Source organism: Lepidothrix coronata, unplaced genomic scaffold (genome assembly GCF_001604755.1).
Source record: "Lepidothrix coronata isolate B3197 unplaced genomic scaffold, Lepidothrix_coronata-1.0 Scaffold54, whole genome shotgun sequence".
Classification (NCBI taxonomy): domain Eukaryota; kingdom Metazoa; phylum Chordata; class Aves; order Passeriformes; family Pipridae; genus Lepidothrix; species Lepidothrix coronata.
In genome coordinates this window covers 158,665-177,379 of record NW_016690234.1, presented here as the reverse complement: position 1 = coordinate 177,379, position 18,715 = coordinate 158,665, and the positions used below count along the sequence as shown (strand labels likewise).

Sequence of the window (18,715 nt, the reverse complement as noted above, 5' to 3'; positions counted from 1 at the left end):
GAAAAATGGAACTTGCACACAGGAAGAAAAAAGAGAAGAAAGTGGGTTTCTGGTGTTAATAGGAAGTCATTGGAGATGGGTGATAACAGAGATTAGGTCTGCAGTAGGTGTGATAACCTCACAGAGTGCTGTCTGTGCTGTTCCTGCTCCAGCCTGGATGGCCATGTCCTTCCTGTCCCACAACTGCCCATCCCAGGATTCAAACATTCCCCAAAAAACTCTGGCACCAAAGCAAAACTTGGAAAAATCCCCCAGATTTGGGGAATCACAAGGGATACTCCCTGTAAACTGCAGCATCCCCTATGCCTGGCATCGCAGCAACAACTGTGCCCAAACAGCATCTAAACCCGATTTCCCCCAAATCTGTGGAGTGACCCGGGCGAATATACATGTTTTTCCACTCTGGCCCACATCAGTGGGACCTGTGGTGGCTTTAGGCTTTCTGGGATCTGGAATGCAAGCCCTGGGGCAGGTAAAACCGGGCTGATTTCCACTCCTTTCTGCACTGCAAAGAGCACTGCACACTTGGCTGTTCAGCTCTCCTGTGCCACATCAGCTTTCCCAGAAGCCTGGTGCCTCTGGCTCAAGGAAAATCACTCCACTGAAGCGTGAATGAGCTTCCCAGGGTGTGGTTCACACACGGGGAAATAGCTCGCGAGAAATTCCCGGCTCTGCTGCTCCCCCTAGGCATCCACATGTTCTTGTGCCAGCCACGGGCAAGGCTGTGGGGCATCTCACTCCCAGCCTAAACTAAGTGCCTGAAAACCCATTTTAAAGGAGTTATTATTTTATCCTCACTCCAAGGAATTTAGATTTTGCCTTTCCAGGCTGCCTATGAAGTGGAAGAGCCAAAATGAAACTGGAAGTGATGGGGTTACCCCACTCCATTGCAATCAGTCTCCAGGTCTTTGGTCTTCAGATGGGATGGAGAGGCTTGATTATATGAACACTCTTTAAAATATCCTGAATTTGCCAGAACTTTTACAAAATAAACAGTTTTTTGCAGGGGTGTCTCCATCTGGCATGAGGAGGCAGGATTGGTGTTGTGAGGGACAGTGATACAAACCCTCTGCAAACAAGCTTAACTTTTTTTTTGGTCAAAACAGAGAATTAATCCTCCTGATTGTATCTGGTTGTAAAAGATATTTTTGGCTCTCCCCAAATCTCGTGGGTAAGAATCTGATGAGGATCAGTTGGGTGTTTAAAAACAAGGATTGTTACAGCCGTTCTTTATTAGAAATGACAGGAAAGGTTGTGCACCTTGGATCTTTACTTTTACTAAACCATCTGTGCAGCTCCATACATTTCCCATTTCTCTGTATTACCCACATGGGAGTAATTATGGTTTTCTTCCAAGAAATCTGAGTATAATCTGGTAATCCCGAAAAAAACCCCCTCTGAAGTCAGGCTGAAGATGGTCCTTTATGCTCTGCTATGGCCAGGGGCCCTGGCTGGGCATGGCCAGGCTGGGCTGGGGGAGCTGGGCACGGCCAGGGCACTGAGTCTGGCTGGGGAACAGTGGGAATGGCCAGGACAGGGAGAGAGAGACTGAGCCAGGACTGTGGATTGATCCAGGATGGAACTGGAAGCTGCCAGGGAATGGATTGAACTGGAATCAGAAGACTGACCGGGGGCGGGGGATGGACCAATCTGGGATGGGGAAGATTGGTCTGGGGCTGGGGAGGGACCAATTTGGGACTGGGAATGGGCTGATCTATGACTGGGGAGACCAGCTGGAAACTGGGGAGACTGGTTGGAAACAGGTGAGGGATGAATCTGAGACTGAAGAGAGTGGTCTGGGACTGGGGATGGAACAATCTGGTAATGAGGCATGACTGAGCTGGAAGTGGGGATGGACCGATTTGGGATAGAAGAGATTGGTCTGCGACTGGGGAGGGACCAATCTGGGACTAGGGAAACTGATGTGGGACTGGGGAGGCTGGTCTGGGACTGGGGAGGCTGGATGGGACTGGATTGATCTGGGACTGGGGAGACTGGTCTGAAAATGGGGAAGGTTGATCTGGGGCTGAGGATGAACTGATCTGGGACGGGGATATTGATCTGAGACTGGGGACGGACTGATCTGGGACTGGGAAGAGACTGGTCTGGAACTGGGGAAACTGGTTTGGAACTGGGGGTGGAATAATCTGAGACAGGGAAGGCTGGTCTGGGGCTGGGGAGGGACCGACCTTTGCGAGGCTGAGCTCAGCCCGGTGCGGGTCAGCACCGGAGACGAACCGGCCCGAGGCTGACCCGGGACATGGGCGGGTCACCCCGCCCCGCCCCCGCCCCGCCCCCTGCCGCTAGACCCCGCCCCCTCCCACGAGGCCCCGCCCCCCGAGGTCAGCTGATTTCGGGGAAGGCCGCGCGCTTCAGAGAAAGCGGCGCGGGTCGCGCGCGCCCCGCCGGGCGGCTCCCCATTGGTCGGGGTCGTGTCGGGGAGGCGGCCTCCCATTGGCGGAGCCGCTCGAGGGCGGGTTCGATGCCGGCCCCTCCCCGGCGGCCCCTATATAAGGCGGGGGCGGCGCGGGGCGCGGGTGCGGCACCGGGAGCGGGACGGGAGCGGCGCTGGGCAGGTATCGGCACCGAGCGGCGGGAGGGCAGGGACCCGCACCGACCCCCAACCCGACTGTCCGCACGCCTCTGGGCTGCGGGAAAGGACAGGGGGTTTTCGAGACCGTGGTGATGAGGGACGAACGCCGCCCGGTGTTTGTGGTCCACTGCGGGTCGCGGGAAGCGCTGCCCCCGTTGCCCCGGGGCGCAGCCCGGGATGGGTGAGCTGGAGCTGCGGTGCTGGACCGCAGGGGGATGGTCCGGGGCTGCCTCTGGCGGCCGGTGCCCTGGAGTAGGGAGGTGGGGAGGTCTCCTTGCCCATGTCCTGTGTGTGTTGGCTCGCGTGGGTGGTGGCAGCCTGGGGGACTTGTTGAGCCTCCAGGGGAGCGGAGATGGAGCTCCGGCCTCTGGCAGTGACGAGGAGAAGCTTTCTAGAAAATGAGGTAACTTAGAGTCCCATTTCAGCAGGATTTTTTGCGGTTCTTGGTGTGACAGGTTTGGTGCAGGAGCCCCCAGAGAGGCTCTGTGTACCCCCATCCCTCCAGGGATGATCTGTGTTGTGTCCTTTGGAACATTCAGCTGGGATCCAGAGCTGTGCCCTCGGTGGTGTTTTGGCTGTTCTCACGATCTCTAAAAGCAGAGTTTGTGCTGTGGATGGCCGAGGGCATCACTGTGTCCTGCTGGGCAGAAGTTGGTGGCACAGAGCTGGTGGGAGCCCATAGGAGCTGCTGTGTCTCAGGCTGTGCTGGGAACAGCTTATTTTCTTCCCAAATCTTCCAATGGAGAAGTAAATAACGAATGAGAGAGAGGCAGTCCTGTAAAATTTGCAGGAGGGCTGTGAGCCCAAAATGCTTTGAGAGCTGATCCTGGGGCTGCTGGTCACTTCTGCCAGGCCACCAGCTCCTGCAGGTCATGGCGTGGAGGTGACTGGGGGTGCAGGGAGGGTTGAGCCTGGAACTTTGCTTCCAGCTGGGTGGGAGAAGCTTTCTCATGGGTCCTTCATGAAGTCACCCAGTGATTTTGGCTAAAAATGACCTGAGGTCCCCAGCAAGGGTGATTTGGCCTTACCCTCCTCCATCCTGGCATTGTCCCTCTGTTCCAAAGGTTGGCTGTGTGTTCCCCATGCCTGTGGTGACTTGGAATGCTGCTTGGAATCAGCACCTGCTCCCCAAATAGGCAGTGCCTGCTTCTCCTCTGGGGCAGATCCTTGTGCCAAGACCAGGGACAGCTTTAAGACCCATCACTAATGGGTGTCTGCCATGGAACATCCTGTCTGCTGTCACTTGCTCAGGTGCTTTAATCCCCATCCATCTGCTTCCTACGTGACTTATCCCCCAGCAAAATAGGAGTAAGCAGAGCACCAAGTCAGCTGGTTGTGTGAGCAGAGCTTCGATAGAGCTGGAGAAAGAATTTGTAGCAATTCAGAGGAAATTTTCTTGATTTTTGTCATTGTGAAAGAAGCAGCGGTGGGTATTTTAGTCACAGAATTATAGAATAGTGGAATCCCAGAACGGTTTGGGTTGGAAGGGACCTTAAAGATCACTTCATTCCAACCCCTTGCCATGGGCAGACATTGGCACGTGGGACTCTCAAAGATGCCAGAAGCTTCTTGACCCTGCAGGCAGTGCCACTGCCAGCTGTGCACGGGGCAAACCAGCCTGATCCCTGTGCTCCAGCTGTGGTGGGATGGTCCTGGGAGAGCTAACAGGGCTTGGACCTCTCCCCCCATCCAGGATGTGTGACCGGAACGGCGGCCGGCGGCTCCGGCAGTGGCTGATCGAGCAGATCGACAGCGAGATGTACCCCGGGCTCATCTGGGAGAATGAGGAGAAATCCATGTTCCGCATCCCCTGGAAGCACGCTGGGAAGCAGGACTACAACCAGGAGGTGGATGCTTCGATTTTCAAGGTAGGGGCAGATATTCGATGCCTTTTCTTGGTTAATTGTGGTCTCTGTGGTGCTGTTTTGTCCCCTTGATGAGTCCCACTGGTGGGACGTGTCCATAATGAGTCTGTTTTGCATCTCTAACCCTTGCAGGAGATGCTTCACCCTGCAATTGGTCTCCCAGGCTCTTTTGGGGGTATTTATTCCTTTCTGTCAAATGTTCGTACCAGTTTTGGTACCAAGAACTTCAGCACAGCCATATAACAGCACCTTGGAGAGGCTCACAGCCCCATCCAGAGCTGCTTTTTGAGACCAAAACCCAGTTCATACAGGTTGACTAGGTTTGCTTTCATCATATTTGAATCCAGGCCTTACATGAGAAGGAGCTCAGTGTGTTCATTTTGCCCTACTCTAAACTTGTCAGCTTTTCTTGGTAAAAGGCTGGATTTATAAAAAACCCCAAACACCTAAAAAGACTTAGCAGGACGGAAGGAAGGATTTCACTGAAGCAGGGGGGATTTCCAGTTTAGGGTTAAAATGGGAAAATTCCATACTAAAAAAGAAAGGTCAGATCTTACCCAGGAATTCCCTTCCCTCTGCCCCCACTCCCAAATATCTGTACTGGTGAGGGAGTTTACTCTCAGGGCAGTGACAGCTGGTTAACAGCTGTTTTGAGAGCACTGAGTTATGAGGATGGCATTGAATTAATCACCTGAAGATACAGAAAGAGCTATAAAATAAATATGTATATTTAAAATATACCTATTTTGCAATCTCCCTTCAAGGGTAAAATCTATTCTCCTACCAAAAGCACAAATTATGCTCTGATCTTAAAGGGAAACCAGCTTTCCTTTATTAGTCAGGAGCTGGAAAATGAAGTTTATTTTGATTTTTATTTGAGGTGTTACTGGGGTATTAGGAACAACACTTTCAGATTCTTCAGATTCCCAGTATTCTGAGTTGGTGCAGATATGAAGCCAGATATTATGATCTTGACCTCTGCTTTTTTAAAACTTGAGTTTTAAAAGGGTTTTCTGCGTCCCTGGGGCAGGTAGTGCTGCCCTACATCCCCACCTCCAGGTGTGGGGGCTGTGCATCTGTCTGCAGTCTAGGAGTGAAACAGCAAATACCCATGGGATGGTTGGGAGGGGGCAAGGGGCAGAGCAAGATGCAAAATGTTTTCTGAAGCCCCAGCTCCTTCCTCCCTGGGGTTGAGAGGGTTTGTAGAGCTCAGGTGGAGGATTACTTTCTCTTTTTTTCTGTTGTTGTTCTGTGCTTTAGGCCTGGGCTGTCTTCAAAGGCAAGTTCAAAGAAGGCGACAAAGCTGAGCCGGCCACGTGGAAGACACGGCTGCGCTGCGCTTTGAACAAGAGCCCTGACTTTGAGGAGGTGACAGACAGGTCCCAGCTGGACATCTCTGAGCCATACAAGGTCTACAGGATCGTGCCAGAGGAGGAGCAGAAATGTGAGTGCCCCAGTGAAGGACTGAGCCCTGTTGTGGGTCCATCTGTAACCAGGGACTCGTGCTGCTGAGCTGTGTCTGAGCAGAGCTTCCTGGCCAGACCCTGCTCTGGTACCGTGTCTATTTATTTGTCCTGCTTTGCAGATGTCCCCATGTCACTGTGGTGCCAGGAGGGGAGGAGGAAAAAACAGGCTTGTTTTTCTAACCCCCTAAACAGCTACTTAGGGGACAACTGCAGCATTGTGTAAGCTTCCATCCCCTAAGGATGTTGTAGGGGCAAATCCCATATCCTTCCCTGCTTGGGGGAGGTACGTGAGCCCAAACCCCTTGTCCTCCCAATGCCTGCCCTGTGTAGATGGTGGGGAGCTGCAATTAATCCCTCTCTTGCCAGCAGTGGTGGAGGAGCAGCAATTCTGCAGAACTGCTGCGATGTCCGGTGTGGCCCGGGTCACACTAAGTATATCTCTATTTGTGGTTAGGGGTGTGTGTGTGTGCTTTTTCCTTTTTTATTTAAGTTTAAAATTTGCAAAAAAATTATTATTTTGCTGTCAGGAAATCTGCCTTTAGCATCTCTGTCTCCTCTAGCCTGTTCACACAGGGGGCTGTGCTGCCTCTATGCAAATGGCACTGCAGGTTCCCACCAGCAGCATGAGTGCACTGGGTTGGCTGGTGGAAAAAAGGAGAAGCAGCAGCAGCCCCAGTCTCTGGGGTGCTCAAAAAGCCCCCAAACCTCTCCTCTGCTCTAGCTCTGTCTCTGCTACCAGCCAGAATTTTGATTTGCCTTGCTGCTGCTTGCTGTGCAGTGGGACAATGGGTTATAAATTTAATTTTTGGTCCTAAAAAGCAACTGAGAAGGGGGCTGTGAGCCTCTCCAAGGTGCTGTTACGTGGCTGTGCAGTGCTGTGGTTCTTGGTTTTATAACTTTCATGGTGTGAAAGGTTTTTAAAGCCCATCATTGAGATGAGGTGTGTGTGTCCTCACTGCATCCCTGCCTCTCCTTCCAGGTAAAGCAGGTGTTGGCAATGGGAGCAACCTGAATGATGTCACGGAGATGGACTGCAGCTCCTCTGCAATCGATGACCTCATCAAAGAGGTAAGTCCTCACTGTGGCTGCAGGTCACCTGGGCTGGAGGGGCACTGATGGACCAAGTTGTCTGATAAAGTGTTGTCTCCCAAAAATTCAATCTGCAAAGCTCTGGGGATCAGCAGTGCTGGATTCTGCAGCTCATCCATGTGAGCCAGCATCAGGGTGTGGCTATGATGATGCTCCTGCTTCTGATGGGCATCTGGGTGGGTGAGACCTTCACTAGGGGATGGAGTCTGTGTCACAGCTCTGTTCCCCTTCTCAGCCATGTCACATCCAGCTGATTCTGCTCAGTAGCTCTTGAGGGTGTTATTCGAGTGTACAACCCGGGCAATGCCAAACTTGGTCTTTCCAACCCAAAAAATTCATTGGCGTCCTTCTGGCATTGCCATTTGGACCCTCTCTGAGTGCTGCAAGTGCCTCGCTGGAGGGCAGCTCTGCCCAAGGCATCAAACCTGCTCTGATCTCGGTATCTGGTCCTCCATAGCCCCCCTGTGTGGATGAATACCTGGGGATCATCAAGAGGAGCCCCTCACCCCCCCAGGAGACCTGCAGAAACCCCCCAATACCCGACTGGTGGGTGCAGCAGCCCAACCCTGGTAAGTGGCTGACTGTGTGGTGTTTGGGACTGAGGTTTGTCTGGGGCAGGAAAAATCTCCTTGTGCAGTGATATGTAACAGACAGCAGCTGCATTTTTTCTTTCTTATTAAGAATATTTAAACTGGGAGTTTTTGCTGGCATCTCCTGTGTCAGAGCTGGGAAGCCTGGGACAGAAAACCAGGATGGTGGTGGAGGGAAACAGGGGATTGGGGTTTGGGAAATGAGCATGTAGGCTCAGCTTGGCTTTCTCTGCCCACAGCGTTGCCCCTGATGAACGGATACTCTGGCTATGAGCAGTATCATTCAGGTAAGGCACCTCACCTGGACATTGGATACCTCTCTGGGGTTTAGCCTCTGTGTGTGGTGGCAGAAGGTGGCTCTGACTCTGCTCCTTGCCTTGAGAGGGAGGCTTTGCTCTGGGTTTAGGAGGTGCTGCGCCCTCCTGATTATCCACAGGGTTTTCACACTGAGCAGAGACACATCCTACCTGCTGTTCTGTGGCCCTGGTGTGGGTGCTGTGCTGGGATGTTGGGATGCTAGGATCAGCCATGCCTTTGGTGTGGGGGGATCTGCCCACAGCAAGGAGAGGGAGTTCCATATATTTTATGGCCATAAGCTAAACCACAAGAAGTTCCACCTCAAGATGAGGAAGAACTTCTTTCCACTGAGGGTGGCAGAGCACTGGAACAGCTGCCCAGGGAGGATGTGGAGTCTCCTTCTCTGGAGACATTCCAAACCCACCTGGATGTGTTCCTGTGTCACCTGCTCTGGGTGACCCTGCCTTGGCAGGGAGGTTGGACTGGAGGATCTCCAGAGGTCCCTTTCCAACCCCAATGATTCTGTGATATTGGGAGCTCACTTCTGACCAGCACTGTACCAGTCTATAAATGCCCTGGGAGAGATGTCTCTTCATCGAATGAGAGTTGCTCCCAGAGTTTGGGCATTGCAGTGAGGAGCAGGCACAGTTTGCCTTCTCCTGATGAGATGTCTGTGCCCGTCACCTTCCAGGTTACTCCCAGATGGTGATCAGCTTCTACTACAGCGGGAAGCTGGTGGGCCACGTCAGCACCTCATGCTCTGAGGGCTGCAGGATCGCTCTGGGCCAGCCCTCTGGCCACGGGGAGAAGCTTTATGCCCCGGATGCCCTGGAGCACGTCCGGTTCCCCTCGGCTGACGCCATCCCGAACGACCGCCAGAAGCAGATCACCAGGAAGCTCTTTGGACACCTGGAGAGGGGTGTCCTGCTGCACAGCAACAAGCAGGGCATCTTCATCAAGAGGCTGTGCCAGGGCAGGGTCTTCTGGAGCGGGAACACCGTGGTCTACAAGGACAGGCCCAACAAACTGGAGCGAGATGAGGTGGTGAAGATATTTGACACCAACTTGTTCTTCAGAGGTTTGTAGGAGCCTTCTGTTCTTGCTTCTTTACATTAGGACCTCTGCCCTTTCCTATGGGAAATAAATCCACAAACTAATTAATTTTAGCTGATCAGCCAACAGATGTGGTGAACAACCATGCTGGGCAGGAGTGGAGTTGGGAGGGGGGAGAAGGGGATGGGATGAGGGGGGTGGTCCCCATGGCTCTGCCCAGGAACTTCTCCCTGGAGAAGGTGAAGCAGTTCTGGGATCCCAAAGCCTTGGGACAATGCATAAGGAATTTCTGGAGCCTGCACCCAGTGAAGGACCCCCTTGGGCCATATGGTGGGGTTGAAAGGGTAGAACCCTTTTTCCTTGGGGCACTTTGAAGTCATCACTGCCCATCACTGATGGGTTCCCGAGTGCTCTGAATGAGTAGGTGATGCTACCAGATCTAGGAAGAAATAACCTGGTGTTTTGGGTCACTTGGCAAATTCGTCCCTGTTGGAGTCTTTGCACAACAAAAGTGGCTTCTCTTGAGCCCACAGCTTCCTTTCACAGCAAAGGGTGGTTGATCCCAGAGCTGTGTAACCAGGGCTGGCAGCTTCCAAGTGTTGCCCTCTCCTTGCAGAGTTGCAGCAGTACTACAACAACCAGGGCCGCTTCCCAGACAGCAGAGTCATGCTGTGCTTTGGAGAGGAGTTCCCAGACACTGTGCCACCGAGGTGTAAGCTCATCCTTGTCCAGGTATGGAGGTTAGGGAAAAAAAGGGTAATATGGTCCAGAAAAGGTGGGAATTTCAACAGCAGAGCTCCATGAATAGGGCTCTAGCTTCAAACCCTGGAGCTGCAGGGAATTTGGGTGCCTGAATTGGTGGGGTGGCAGGTGTGATGTGAGTGTTGGCTTATCCACAGCCTCCTGAGAGGTGCTTGGGCTGTTTCTCATCAAATTCCTTGATCTGGGTGGATCTTGTTTGTAAACAAAGCTCCTGAATGGTAAAAGCTTTTCTAAACAGCTGTAGAAAATCATCTCTTCCTCCTGCTCCTGCTTCTTGGTACTAGGACCTCTTCCCTTTCCTGTGGGAAATGGGGAAGTAAATCCCTGATTTAGGCTGATGAGCCATCAGATGTGGTGAACAACTGTGGTTGGCAGAAGTGGGGTTGGGGAACCTTCAGGAGGGTGAGAGAGGGGGTGGGATGAGGGGGTCAGTCCTCATGGCTCTGCCCAGAAATTTCTCCCTGGAGGATCTGCAGCAATTCTGGGGTCAAAAAGCCTTGGGGCAGAGGGTTACTGGAGTCTCTTAGGCCAACCAGGCTGCAGCAGCAGAGACATGACACAGAGGGCACAAGGAGGGTGTTGCATCCCTCCTTGAGCAAGGAGAGACCCACCAAGTCTGTGAGGTCCTGGAGGGGACTTTACATGGTCAGAGACTGGTGCTGTGCCTCCCTGCACAACTTTCTGACCTGGTCACCTCCTACCTTGGGTGTCTGCACCAGAGGATCACTCTGTATGTGTTGGGACACCCCCAAGCCTGTCATTGTACCTCTGTCTCTGCTAAGAGGAGCTCCTGTGACTGCTCCTTTATTCCTTGGCTTATTGCATGTCTTTTCTTCTTGCACAGGTGGAGCAGTTGTATGTCAAGCAGGTGGTGGAGGAGGCTGGGAAGACCTGCAGCAGCAACCCCATGCTCCCCATGGCTGATGAGCCCCAGCATGACCAGGTGTACAGGATCTTCCAGGACATCTGCACGACACACCAGCGGCCGCTCTTCCGAGAAAACCAACAGATTGCTGTCTGAGCCTCCTCCTCTGCACTCAGAGTGTGGTGGTTTGGGTTGATCTAGACCCAAACTAGTCCCATGAGTGCCTAAAATCCCTTTTAAGAGAAGTTGGGTTTTGTTCTTTGCTGTTTTCAGTCCAGAGTCAGTATAAATCCAGTAGTAAAAATTGCCATGAGCAAGTAGGTTGGGGGCTCAGTGTCCATTCTGCAAACAATTTATGATAAAAATAATTTTTTTTGTAGTCCCAGGACTGTTTATAGCTCATGGCTGGGGGAGGAGGGAGTGTCCAAGCTGTGCAGGAAGGCAGGGTTGCCTTTGTTTGTGTTGCCTTTGTTAATGGCCAGTCAAGCAGAACCAAAAATCAACAGCTATAACGACCTGCCCCCACTATCTGCAACTCGGACCTTGCTGAGAATAGTAATTTTGTAGGAGGTGAATCTTGGAATAACCTTAAAATGCTCAAATTTAGGAAATTATTTCTAGGAATCAGCTTTCCCCCTCCAAAGAGTCCTGCTGATGGAAGACAGGGTGTGCCTTCCAAGGAGAACTTCTGAAATTCCTCTTTATTTTTGCTATGAGATTTATTTTTGCTATGAGGTTTCTTTAATAACAAAGTGTATTGAAATTTGGAAACTGTTGCAGAGATTCTATATGTAAATGTTGAATATAAGAACTATAGGAATCTTAATTTTTTCCTAACCAGAGACAGAGTTTATATAAATATATATAAATCTTTAATTTTAAAGATCGCAGCGTAGTGTGAATAGTTTGGCTTCACCCTCCCAAACACACGTGTTGGGCTCTCCCAAGCGTGACCAGGCAGCGTCATCCATGTGTAAATCCTTGTTAACATGCTCTGTGTGTGCCCCCAGCACTGGGGACCTGCTGGGCCATGGGGCTGGTGCCTTACAAACCAGGCCTGCACATGTGGGCGTGCCACCAAGCTGCCTATTTATTTTATGCCTGAGGTTCATTAATTGTTTTGTAATTTTTTTTTTTTATTTCCCTGCAATTAAAGTGCTATAATTTTGTATTTCTCTTGCAAGGTGGTTTCTGGGTGCAATGGGTGGGGTCTCAAAGCGGGTGGGGAGAGTCTGGTGTCTCTGACTTGCTTGTAATTTGGTTTTACCTGTGGTGGGGTCTGTGTTAAGCCTCTATCAGCTCCATCCTGCTCCATTACTTCCTGGATTCATCTTCTGTCAGGAAAGAGATGAGTCAGAATGCTGTAATGCAATGGAGGGAAGGAAAGGATATCACTTGCAGATCCTTCATCCCAGGGAGGATGAAGGTATGTCCCTGCTCATCTGCCACAGCACTGACCTGGATGTTCTTAGCTCTGTGCCCTGGGCTGTGATGCTTCGAGGTCATGGGATGGGATGGGGGCAGCCATTTATGGTTCTGCTCAAAGGCTTCCTCTTTTCCCTCTCCCATGGGAGTTGGGAGCATTTCCCTTTGTCATCTTGTGGGCAGCCAAGTACATTGCAGCCACTTGCTCATTCCCTGTTACCCCTTCAGAGGGGAGGAAAACTGGAAAGAAAAGGTAAACCTAGTGCCTTGAGATAAGAACAGTTTAATAATTTTAGGAAGAAATTCTTTAATTAAAGAAGAAATTCTTCCCTTTGAGGGAAGGGGGGAGACCCTGGCACAGGTTGCCCAGAGAAGCTGCAGCTGCCCCATCCCTGGAAGTGTCCAAGGCGAGTTTGGAGCAACCTGGCTTCCACTTCCAGTGGAAATTGTCCCTGCCCATGGCAAGGGGTGGAACGAGATGAGCTTTAAGGTCCCTTCCAACCCAAATTGTTCTGTGATTCTAATTTAAAAAAAATAAATATAATGATACTTATAAAAAGGAATAAAAGCCAAGAGAAATAACTTATGCACAATACCATTGCTCACTCCTACTAAGAAAAAAATTGTCTCAGTGGAAACCAGGGCACTTCTCTATCCAGGTTTCTCATGGGGCCTGGTCTAGTGGGGGTGGGTGGTGTTTGGGAACCACCAAGGGTGAGAAGGGAGCATCTGCCTTGGTCAGATGAGGTCAATGTTGCAGCAGGGGCAGCTGAGCATCTGCACCCTCACCTGCCTGCACTTCAAGCCTGTGTTTGGGACAACACCTCAAGAGGTTCTGGAAGGGTGAGGACCATGTTTGAACTGTCCCCTTGCCCCAGCGATGGAGAGAGGTGAACTCCAGCTCCTTCCTCACAGCAGGGTCTGTTATGTGGTCTGGGGCAGCCCTGCCAAGGGGCACAGGTAGGGAAGAACTGGTCTTCATGGGGATGATCCTGGTACTCAAGACCCCAGGGATGCAGGTACTTTTGAGGGGGATGTCTGGAGATCCAGGCAGCTGGAGACTGAGTTCCCTTAGAAGATGCTGAGGAGGTCGATGCAAAACTGGCCTCTCTACTTAGGTAGCAGGAAAGTGCTAATCTGCCTTTCTCTGTGAATGACAGAGCCCTTCCCAAGCATGAGTGTGTCCTCAGGACACAGTCAAGGTGTGAGGACCCTGACCTGAGGTGAGTTGACCACAGCTCATGTCTACCAAGAGGCTCTACATCTGCAGCTGTTTTGGGGGGGGGCAACTCAGCCTTCACAGTGAAGCCTCCCTAAAAAAATCAAGTGTTCAGCTCTTGTGGGACTTGAAGCCGAGCCCCCTGCAGTTACAGCCTCTGTCCCAAAGAGCTATAGGTGCACAGTGGACAACACACAATTTACAGCACCCAAAAAGTGCCCTGGGATGGGAGAATCGGCTTGAACTTTGTGATCAAACATTAGGATTAAGGGAGTCCCTGTGTCTGTGCTGCAACCATGTTGGTGGGATGCTTGTCGTCCTGCCTGTGTCCCTGTGCATGTTCCTTGCAGGCATTACAGAACCTGGATTTGGTGCTTGTGAGTGGAGATGGCTGAAGACCAAGATTTTTGAGAATGCACCAGGATCCCAGTGAAATGGAGCCACCAACTCCTGTAAGCTCCTGTGGGATGCTTGGTTACAGAGGTGGGGATGGCACCCTGTGGGTGCACTATCAGCATGCATCTGAACCTTTCTCTGCTCCTCCTGAGGACCATCACAGTGTCCCCCATAGGGTTTAATCCTGATCCAGCTCTTGGTGGAGCATGAGGAAGACTCACCCCCTTGTGGGTGAGGTGCCTGGCAGGGAGAGGTGGGAGCAAGGCACCCACTATGGTCTGTGTTGGAACAACACGTGCCCACCTGTGAAACACGTGATGGGCTGGAGGCTGGGACACAAGAAACACCACTTGTGGTTTCCCCAGATGTGCTGGGCCAAGTCCTTCCTCAGAAACCACCATCCTGTGCTCGCCTGGAGCCACCTGCTTCGTGTTCAGGGCTCTTTCAGTTTTCACCCCAAGACCACGGAAGAGCCGTGGGGAGTGGAGGTACCTTTTGTTGCACTGGTTATTTTTAGTGTTGTCATCGTGTTTCCGAGCCCAGAGCTTGGTTTGGGACCTTAAACCAGCACCTCAGCTTCCATCCCAAACAGCTTCCCAGCCATGTCCAAGAGGAGATACCTGCTGGCTGTGGAGGGACTGGGAAGGAAACAGTGGACAGCATTGTGTGGCAGAGGAGGGGTGCAAGAGGGACAATGCAGTGTGTACATGACTGTGGGCAGGGGTCTCTTTTGCTCAGTGCTCAGGTAGGACTTGCAGCAGTATTGGGCTTGGGCTTAATGCCTGGCCCGAGCTGGATTTCCCTATCGTGAAATTCATCATGAGGGAAGCCTCTAAGGCTGATGCTCCAGCAGACTGGAGCTGGTTTTGAGGTAACAGCGTTCCTTCCACACGGGGATGGTCTGGCCCAGACTCAAGGCGGCCTTTGTAAAATTCCAGGAGAAATTTCTGCACTTCTCTCACTTTTTCTGCAAGCCTCTTGGCCTGGCAGGCAGGGCACTGCCATCCTCATCACCCCACCCGGGAAGCTGCTGGGGTCTGGAAGTGCCCCAACCCAGCGGCAGCACCTGCATCCCAGGCACCCATCCCTGCACCGTGCCTGGCCCCGGGCAGCTCCGGTGAGCTGCTGGTGCAGCTGTGCCCTGGCTTAGTGGTTTTGGGCGATCGGTGACTCAAATACTTTCGTTGGTTTCTGTTCATTTGGGTTCTTCTCTATTGCCTCACTGAAGTGAAACCTCAGTGCCTGCTGCCGGCTCTCCTTCGTCAGTGGCTTGTCCGCTGGCAAGTCCCAACAGTTGCCCAAATCTGCGGCTGAGGATGCCATCCCCAGACACTGGGAATGATGTACCCACCGCATACAGCATCTGTGGCACAGGCTGCATCCCCTCTACTGAATGATCCTCACTGCTGTAGCAGCATTGTGACAGCATGAATGAGCAGCTCCGAGGCTGTTATTCCTAAAGCTCTATTTTGGTGGTTTCCTACACCTTGAGCACGTGTTTGAGTTGGAGAAGTAGTACCATTACACTCCTGACTAATGTGGAGATATTTCCTTGCTTTCCAGGGAGGCCTATCCAAGTACTAGGACCTGCTGCTTCTCTGGAGAGGGCTGCAATCCCTGCAGGCATGGGAAGGTACTTTCTGGGAGATGCCCAGGCTAACAGACTCCTGTTTTCAGGAGCAGCAGGTTTCCTATGGGAAGGAGGGCAGAGCTTGGTTTACAGGAAGGAAGACTGACCTTAACTTGCAGGAGATACATTGTTCTCCTCACACGCATGTCTGAAGAGGAGCAACATGCTTATCCAATCGTCCTATCAGCCAGTACAGAAGGGTTGAATCAGGGCAAATAATGTGGGAAGACCCTTCTCTAAAGTCTTCCAACATAAAAGCATCTACTCCATGGTGAACACTTTGATTTTTGGGTGCTACAAAAGACATTATAAATGCTGTAGCCACCCCTGATGTTTTGCTCACTGGCTCGGGGACATTATTTGGGTTCAAAGTCAACCTTACTTACTCCTGAGATTTGTCATGAGTAGAAGTCAGTTGTGCCACTGGGAATCATTTTCCTTGGGAGAAAATGAGCCTGATTATATCCTGCAGCATTATCAGTCTTGTTCAGAACATGTGTCTGTAGTTTCCCAAGACATGCCCCTCTCCAAATGCCAAAAGCACTGCTGCATGTGACTTCAGGATAAGAAGCTGGTGTCCATGAGGACAACTAGTGTGCACCCCTTCCTTGTACACACCTGAAACACAGTGTGAGGAGTTACCTAGTGACAAATCTGCATGGAGAACAGGTTTGCTGGACCGGGGAGAAGGAAGGTGAGTATTTCATCCAATTCAACCTGGAGAAAGAGGAAAAACTCTGCAGGCGTCTCCCTCCAGCCCAAAGGCCAAGTGCTCTGCACAGAGAGACAACCACAGCTCAATCACAGGTCCCAGCTCACAGTTGAACTGCTCAGGAATACGACACCAACCAGCTACAGCTGCTTCCTCCAACCTGCTGCCGCCTGGTGCGGGCCCCCACGGGCCCCTATAGAGGCGTTAGAAAACAAACAGTCACTTTTTATTTCTAGACACCAGGGTTTCCAACTGGTTTGATTGCTCAATGCCCCATTTCAGCACAGCAGCCTGTCCACGACGAGCATCTCTGGGCTCTTCCTGCCAGGATGTCGTAACATGGGAAGCAGCCTCCTCCACATGGTCACTGCTGGCAGGACATCTCCTCCCTGCCCTCGGGAAGGCAGGAGAGCTGCATGAGGACTCATACCTCCCTCTCCAAAGGGGTTCATACTCCCTTTGGATATTCTTATCATCAAGGATGAGGCTTTGTGATGGAAGCCTGGCAGGACAACCCACCAAGAGTTGACTTTGGTGGATTTTGAGGGACTTGTACCATCACTTGTGTGACTGCTCGGTGCTCTAATTGGTCTTACGTGGCACCTTCAATTCATGCTTGCTTTGGGTGGTCACTCTACACGTCTGCTGGAACATGGTTCATGTTTCAGACCAAGGTCTCATGAAGTCAGACCTGTGCAGACAACAGGAGGGATGCTCCAAAGGTACCTCATTAGCTCTGGACATCTCAGCTCCATGGGGCCTGTCTGAAAAGAAGTAAGAGGAGGCAGTGGGAAATGCTGAGGGTGAGGAGGCTGAAGTTGCAGGATTTCCTTGAGCTGAATTTCGCTGTAAAAAGGCCTCACACAGAGGAAAGGAGATCCCAAACTCAAGCAAGTGTGACAGCCACTTACTCTTCTGAAGCCATTTTTGACAGATGACCTCTTCCTCCTGCAAGTCCAGATACAAGGTAATGAAAACAGGCTCCACCCAAGCCACAGCTGCAAAAATAACACAGGGACAAGAAGAAACACGGTGATACTTGTTCAGAACTTTGTGTTTATTATGAGACCAGGTCTGTGAAACCAATTCCAGGCTGAAGTCCCCTCCCTTCCCCCCTCCGAGTTTGCATGTGCTAGGGGCTATGTCCTGCTCTGAGCATATATTTTTATTGCACATGATTTGTTTGCAATAACACAAACACTCTGATGCGTCGAGGTGCCTGGAGCCTTAAAAACCAGCTGGAGCTTTTTGTGGGAGCCACAACTCACCCAGACACCAGGTAATCTGGGCCTTTGCTGCTCTTCGTTAGAGCGACATGGAAGAACTTCAACTCAGTCCTAAAATGGTCACAAAAACGAGAAGAAGCAAAAGGGCATTTCAGGCCATTCCACAAATAGATCTTTACAATGTGACAATTAAAAAAAAAAATACCCCAACCTGGAGAAACATTCCTTTTCCTTTTTTTTTCCCCATAAAGTGTGAGAGTAGCTGGTGTTCAGAAGAGTCACTCCAGCTTTCACTGAGAGTGTGATTCACGTGGGTTATGTAAAGTTTTACTTGTGCTGAGTGTTTTACAGAGAACCACAAATCACAGACTCCCAGAATGGTTTGGTTTGGAAGGGACCTGAGAGTTCATCTCATTCCAACCTCCGTGCCATGGGCAGGGACACCTTCCACTAAATCAGGTTGCTCAAAGCCCCAAAATGACAACCTGATTTTAAATTTTGGAGCAAGTAAACCGTGGGTTTCAATAATATCAATTTCCAACATTCTCTGGTTTCTGGTTCTTCTTCTGATGGGCTTCAGGGGAGGACTGAGGTATGTGGAAGCAGCACGGTGGTTCGAAACAAGTGATTCCCTTGTCTGTATCTTTCTGTTCTGTATTTCTCTTGAGAAGTAACCACTTCTCCTCAAGATAAATCTGGCTCATGAACACGTTTGCGGGGCACAAAAGGCAGGTTGTGTCTGCAGGTTGGTCTTCCCAGTGATCATAGCTGAAAAACAGCAAGAGAGTTCGTTTTGAGGAATGTTTTTACATCTCTGGCCTGAAAAAGATAGACTGGTTTTACTTTGGAGGAGAGTCTGGACAACTCTTTCATAAAAATCCCGAATATTTAGAATTTTCCTGTTTGCTTTGCTATTCCTACCCAAGTTCTTGCTCTGGGTTTTTTGTGTTTGTTCCTAAATGCTCTCAACCACTGCAACCTCCCTGGGTTGATGCTGAAGTCTGGAGGTGACTCTCTCCATGGAGAGATGGGAAGAGCCTCTCAGCTCTGTTTTCAGGGGCAGGGCGTTTCAGGTGAAGAGAAGGGACCACTTGATTGCACTTCAGGTAAGGAAGGAAAAAGCAGTAGGAAATGTTTCCTTTTGGTGTCACCAGCAAGGGCAAGGAGAGCCCGGAGGAAGGAGTCTCGTGGTGGGGAAGGTGGTCTGTGGTGTTCACCACCAAACAGGAGATCGAAAAGGTGGTGGAAAGTGAGAGATGATGATGGCTGGAGAAAAATTCATTGCTGACACAGCGAAGGAAGTAAAGAGAGTAGGGTGAACATCTGCCATGCCATGGGCTGCCAAATGTCCACCCAGCCCAGGTGCTACTCAAACAGCACTCAATAGATCCCTGGGGGAGGAAGGAGCAAGTGTGGCTGAACTGAACCCAAAACCTGGTAGCTGAGAGAAGCCTGGACCACATGTTGCATCTGTAATCTGGTAGGTTGTAATCCCCAGAACAGCTTTTCTCCATGGACATGTTTAAT

At 51.1% G+C, this 18,715-nt stretch overlaps 1 protein-coding gene across 4 annotated transcripts; it reads left to right on the top strand.

Annotated features, from left to right (window-relative positions):
• Positions 1-2,547: 2,547 nt before the first annotated feature.
• On the top strand, positions 2,548-11,742 carry IRF8 (interferon regulatory factor 8). 4 transcript variants are annotated; one of them, XM_017816347.1, is made up of 9 exons: positions 2,548-2,576; positions 4,287-4,461; positions 5,719-5,902; positions 6,904-6,992; positions 7,471-7,582; positions 7,843-7,890; positions 8,592-8,978; positions 9,570-9,685; positions 10,560-11,742. In XM_017816347.1, exons 2-9 carry the CDS (start codon positions 4,288-4,290, stop codon positions 10,734-10,736), a joined length of 1,287 nt encoding a protein of 428 aa, XP_017671836.1. In that variant the 5' UTR covers positions 2,548-2,576; position 4,287; the 3' UTR covers positions 10,737-11,742. The 4 variants fall into 4 exon arrangements, with proteins under 4 accessions (XP_017671836.1, XP_017671832.1, XP_017671835.1 ...); XM_017816343.1 differs by lacking the exon at positions 2,548-2,576 and adding an exon at positions 2,752-2,774; XM_017816346.1 differs by lacking the exon at positions 2,548-2,576 and adding an exon at positions 3,502-3,844.
• Positions 11,743-18,715: the final 6,973 nt, after the last annotated feature.

What these genes read in the sequence shown, in the direction of transcription:
- IRF8 (XM_017816345.1), top strand. Translation starts at nt 4,240, where the DNA reads ATGGTCCTGGGAGAGCTAACAGGGCTTGGACCTCTCCCCCCATCCAGG. An exon ending in TGGATGCTTCGATTTTCAAG is followed by an intron (nt 4,462 to 5,718) that starts GTAGGGGCAGAT and finishes TCTGTGCTTTAG; the next exon opens with GCCTGGGCTGTCTTCAAAGG. An exon ending in GTAAGCTCATCCTTGTCCAG is followed by an intron (nt 9,686 to 10,559) that starts GTATGGAGGTTA and finishes CTTCTTGCACAG; the next exon opens with GTGGAGCAGTTGTATGTCAA.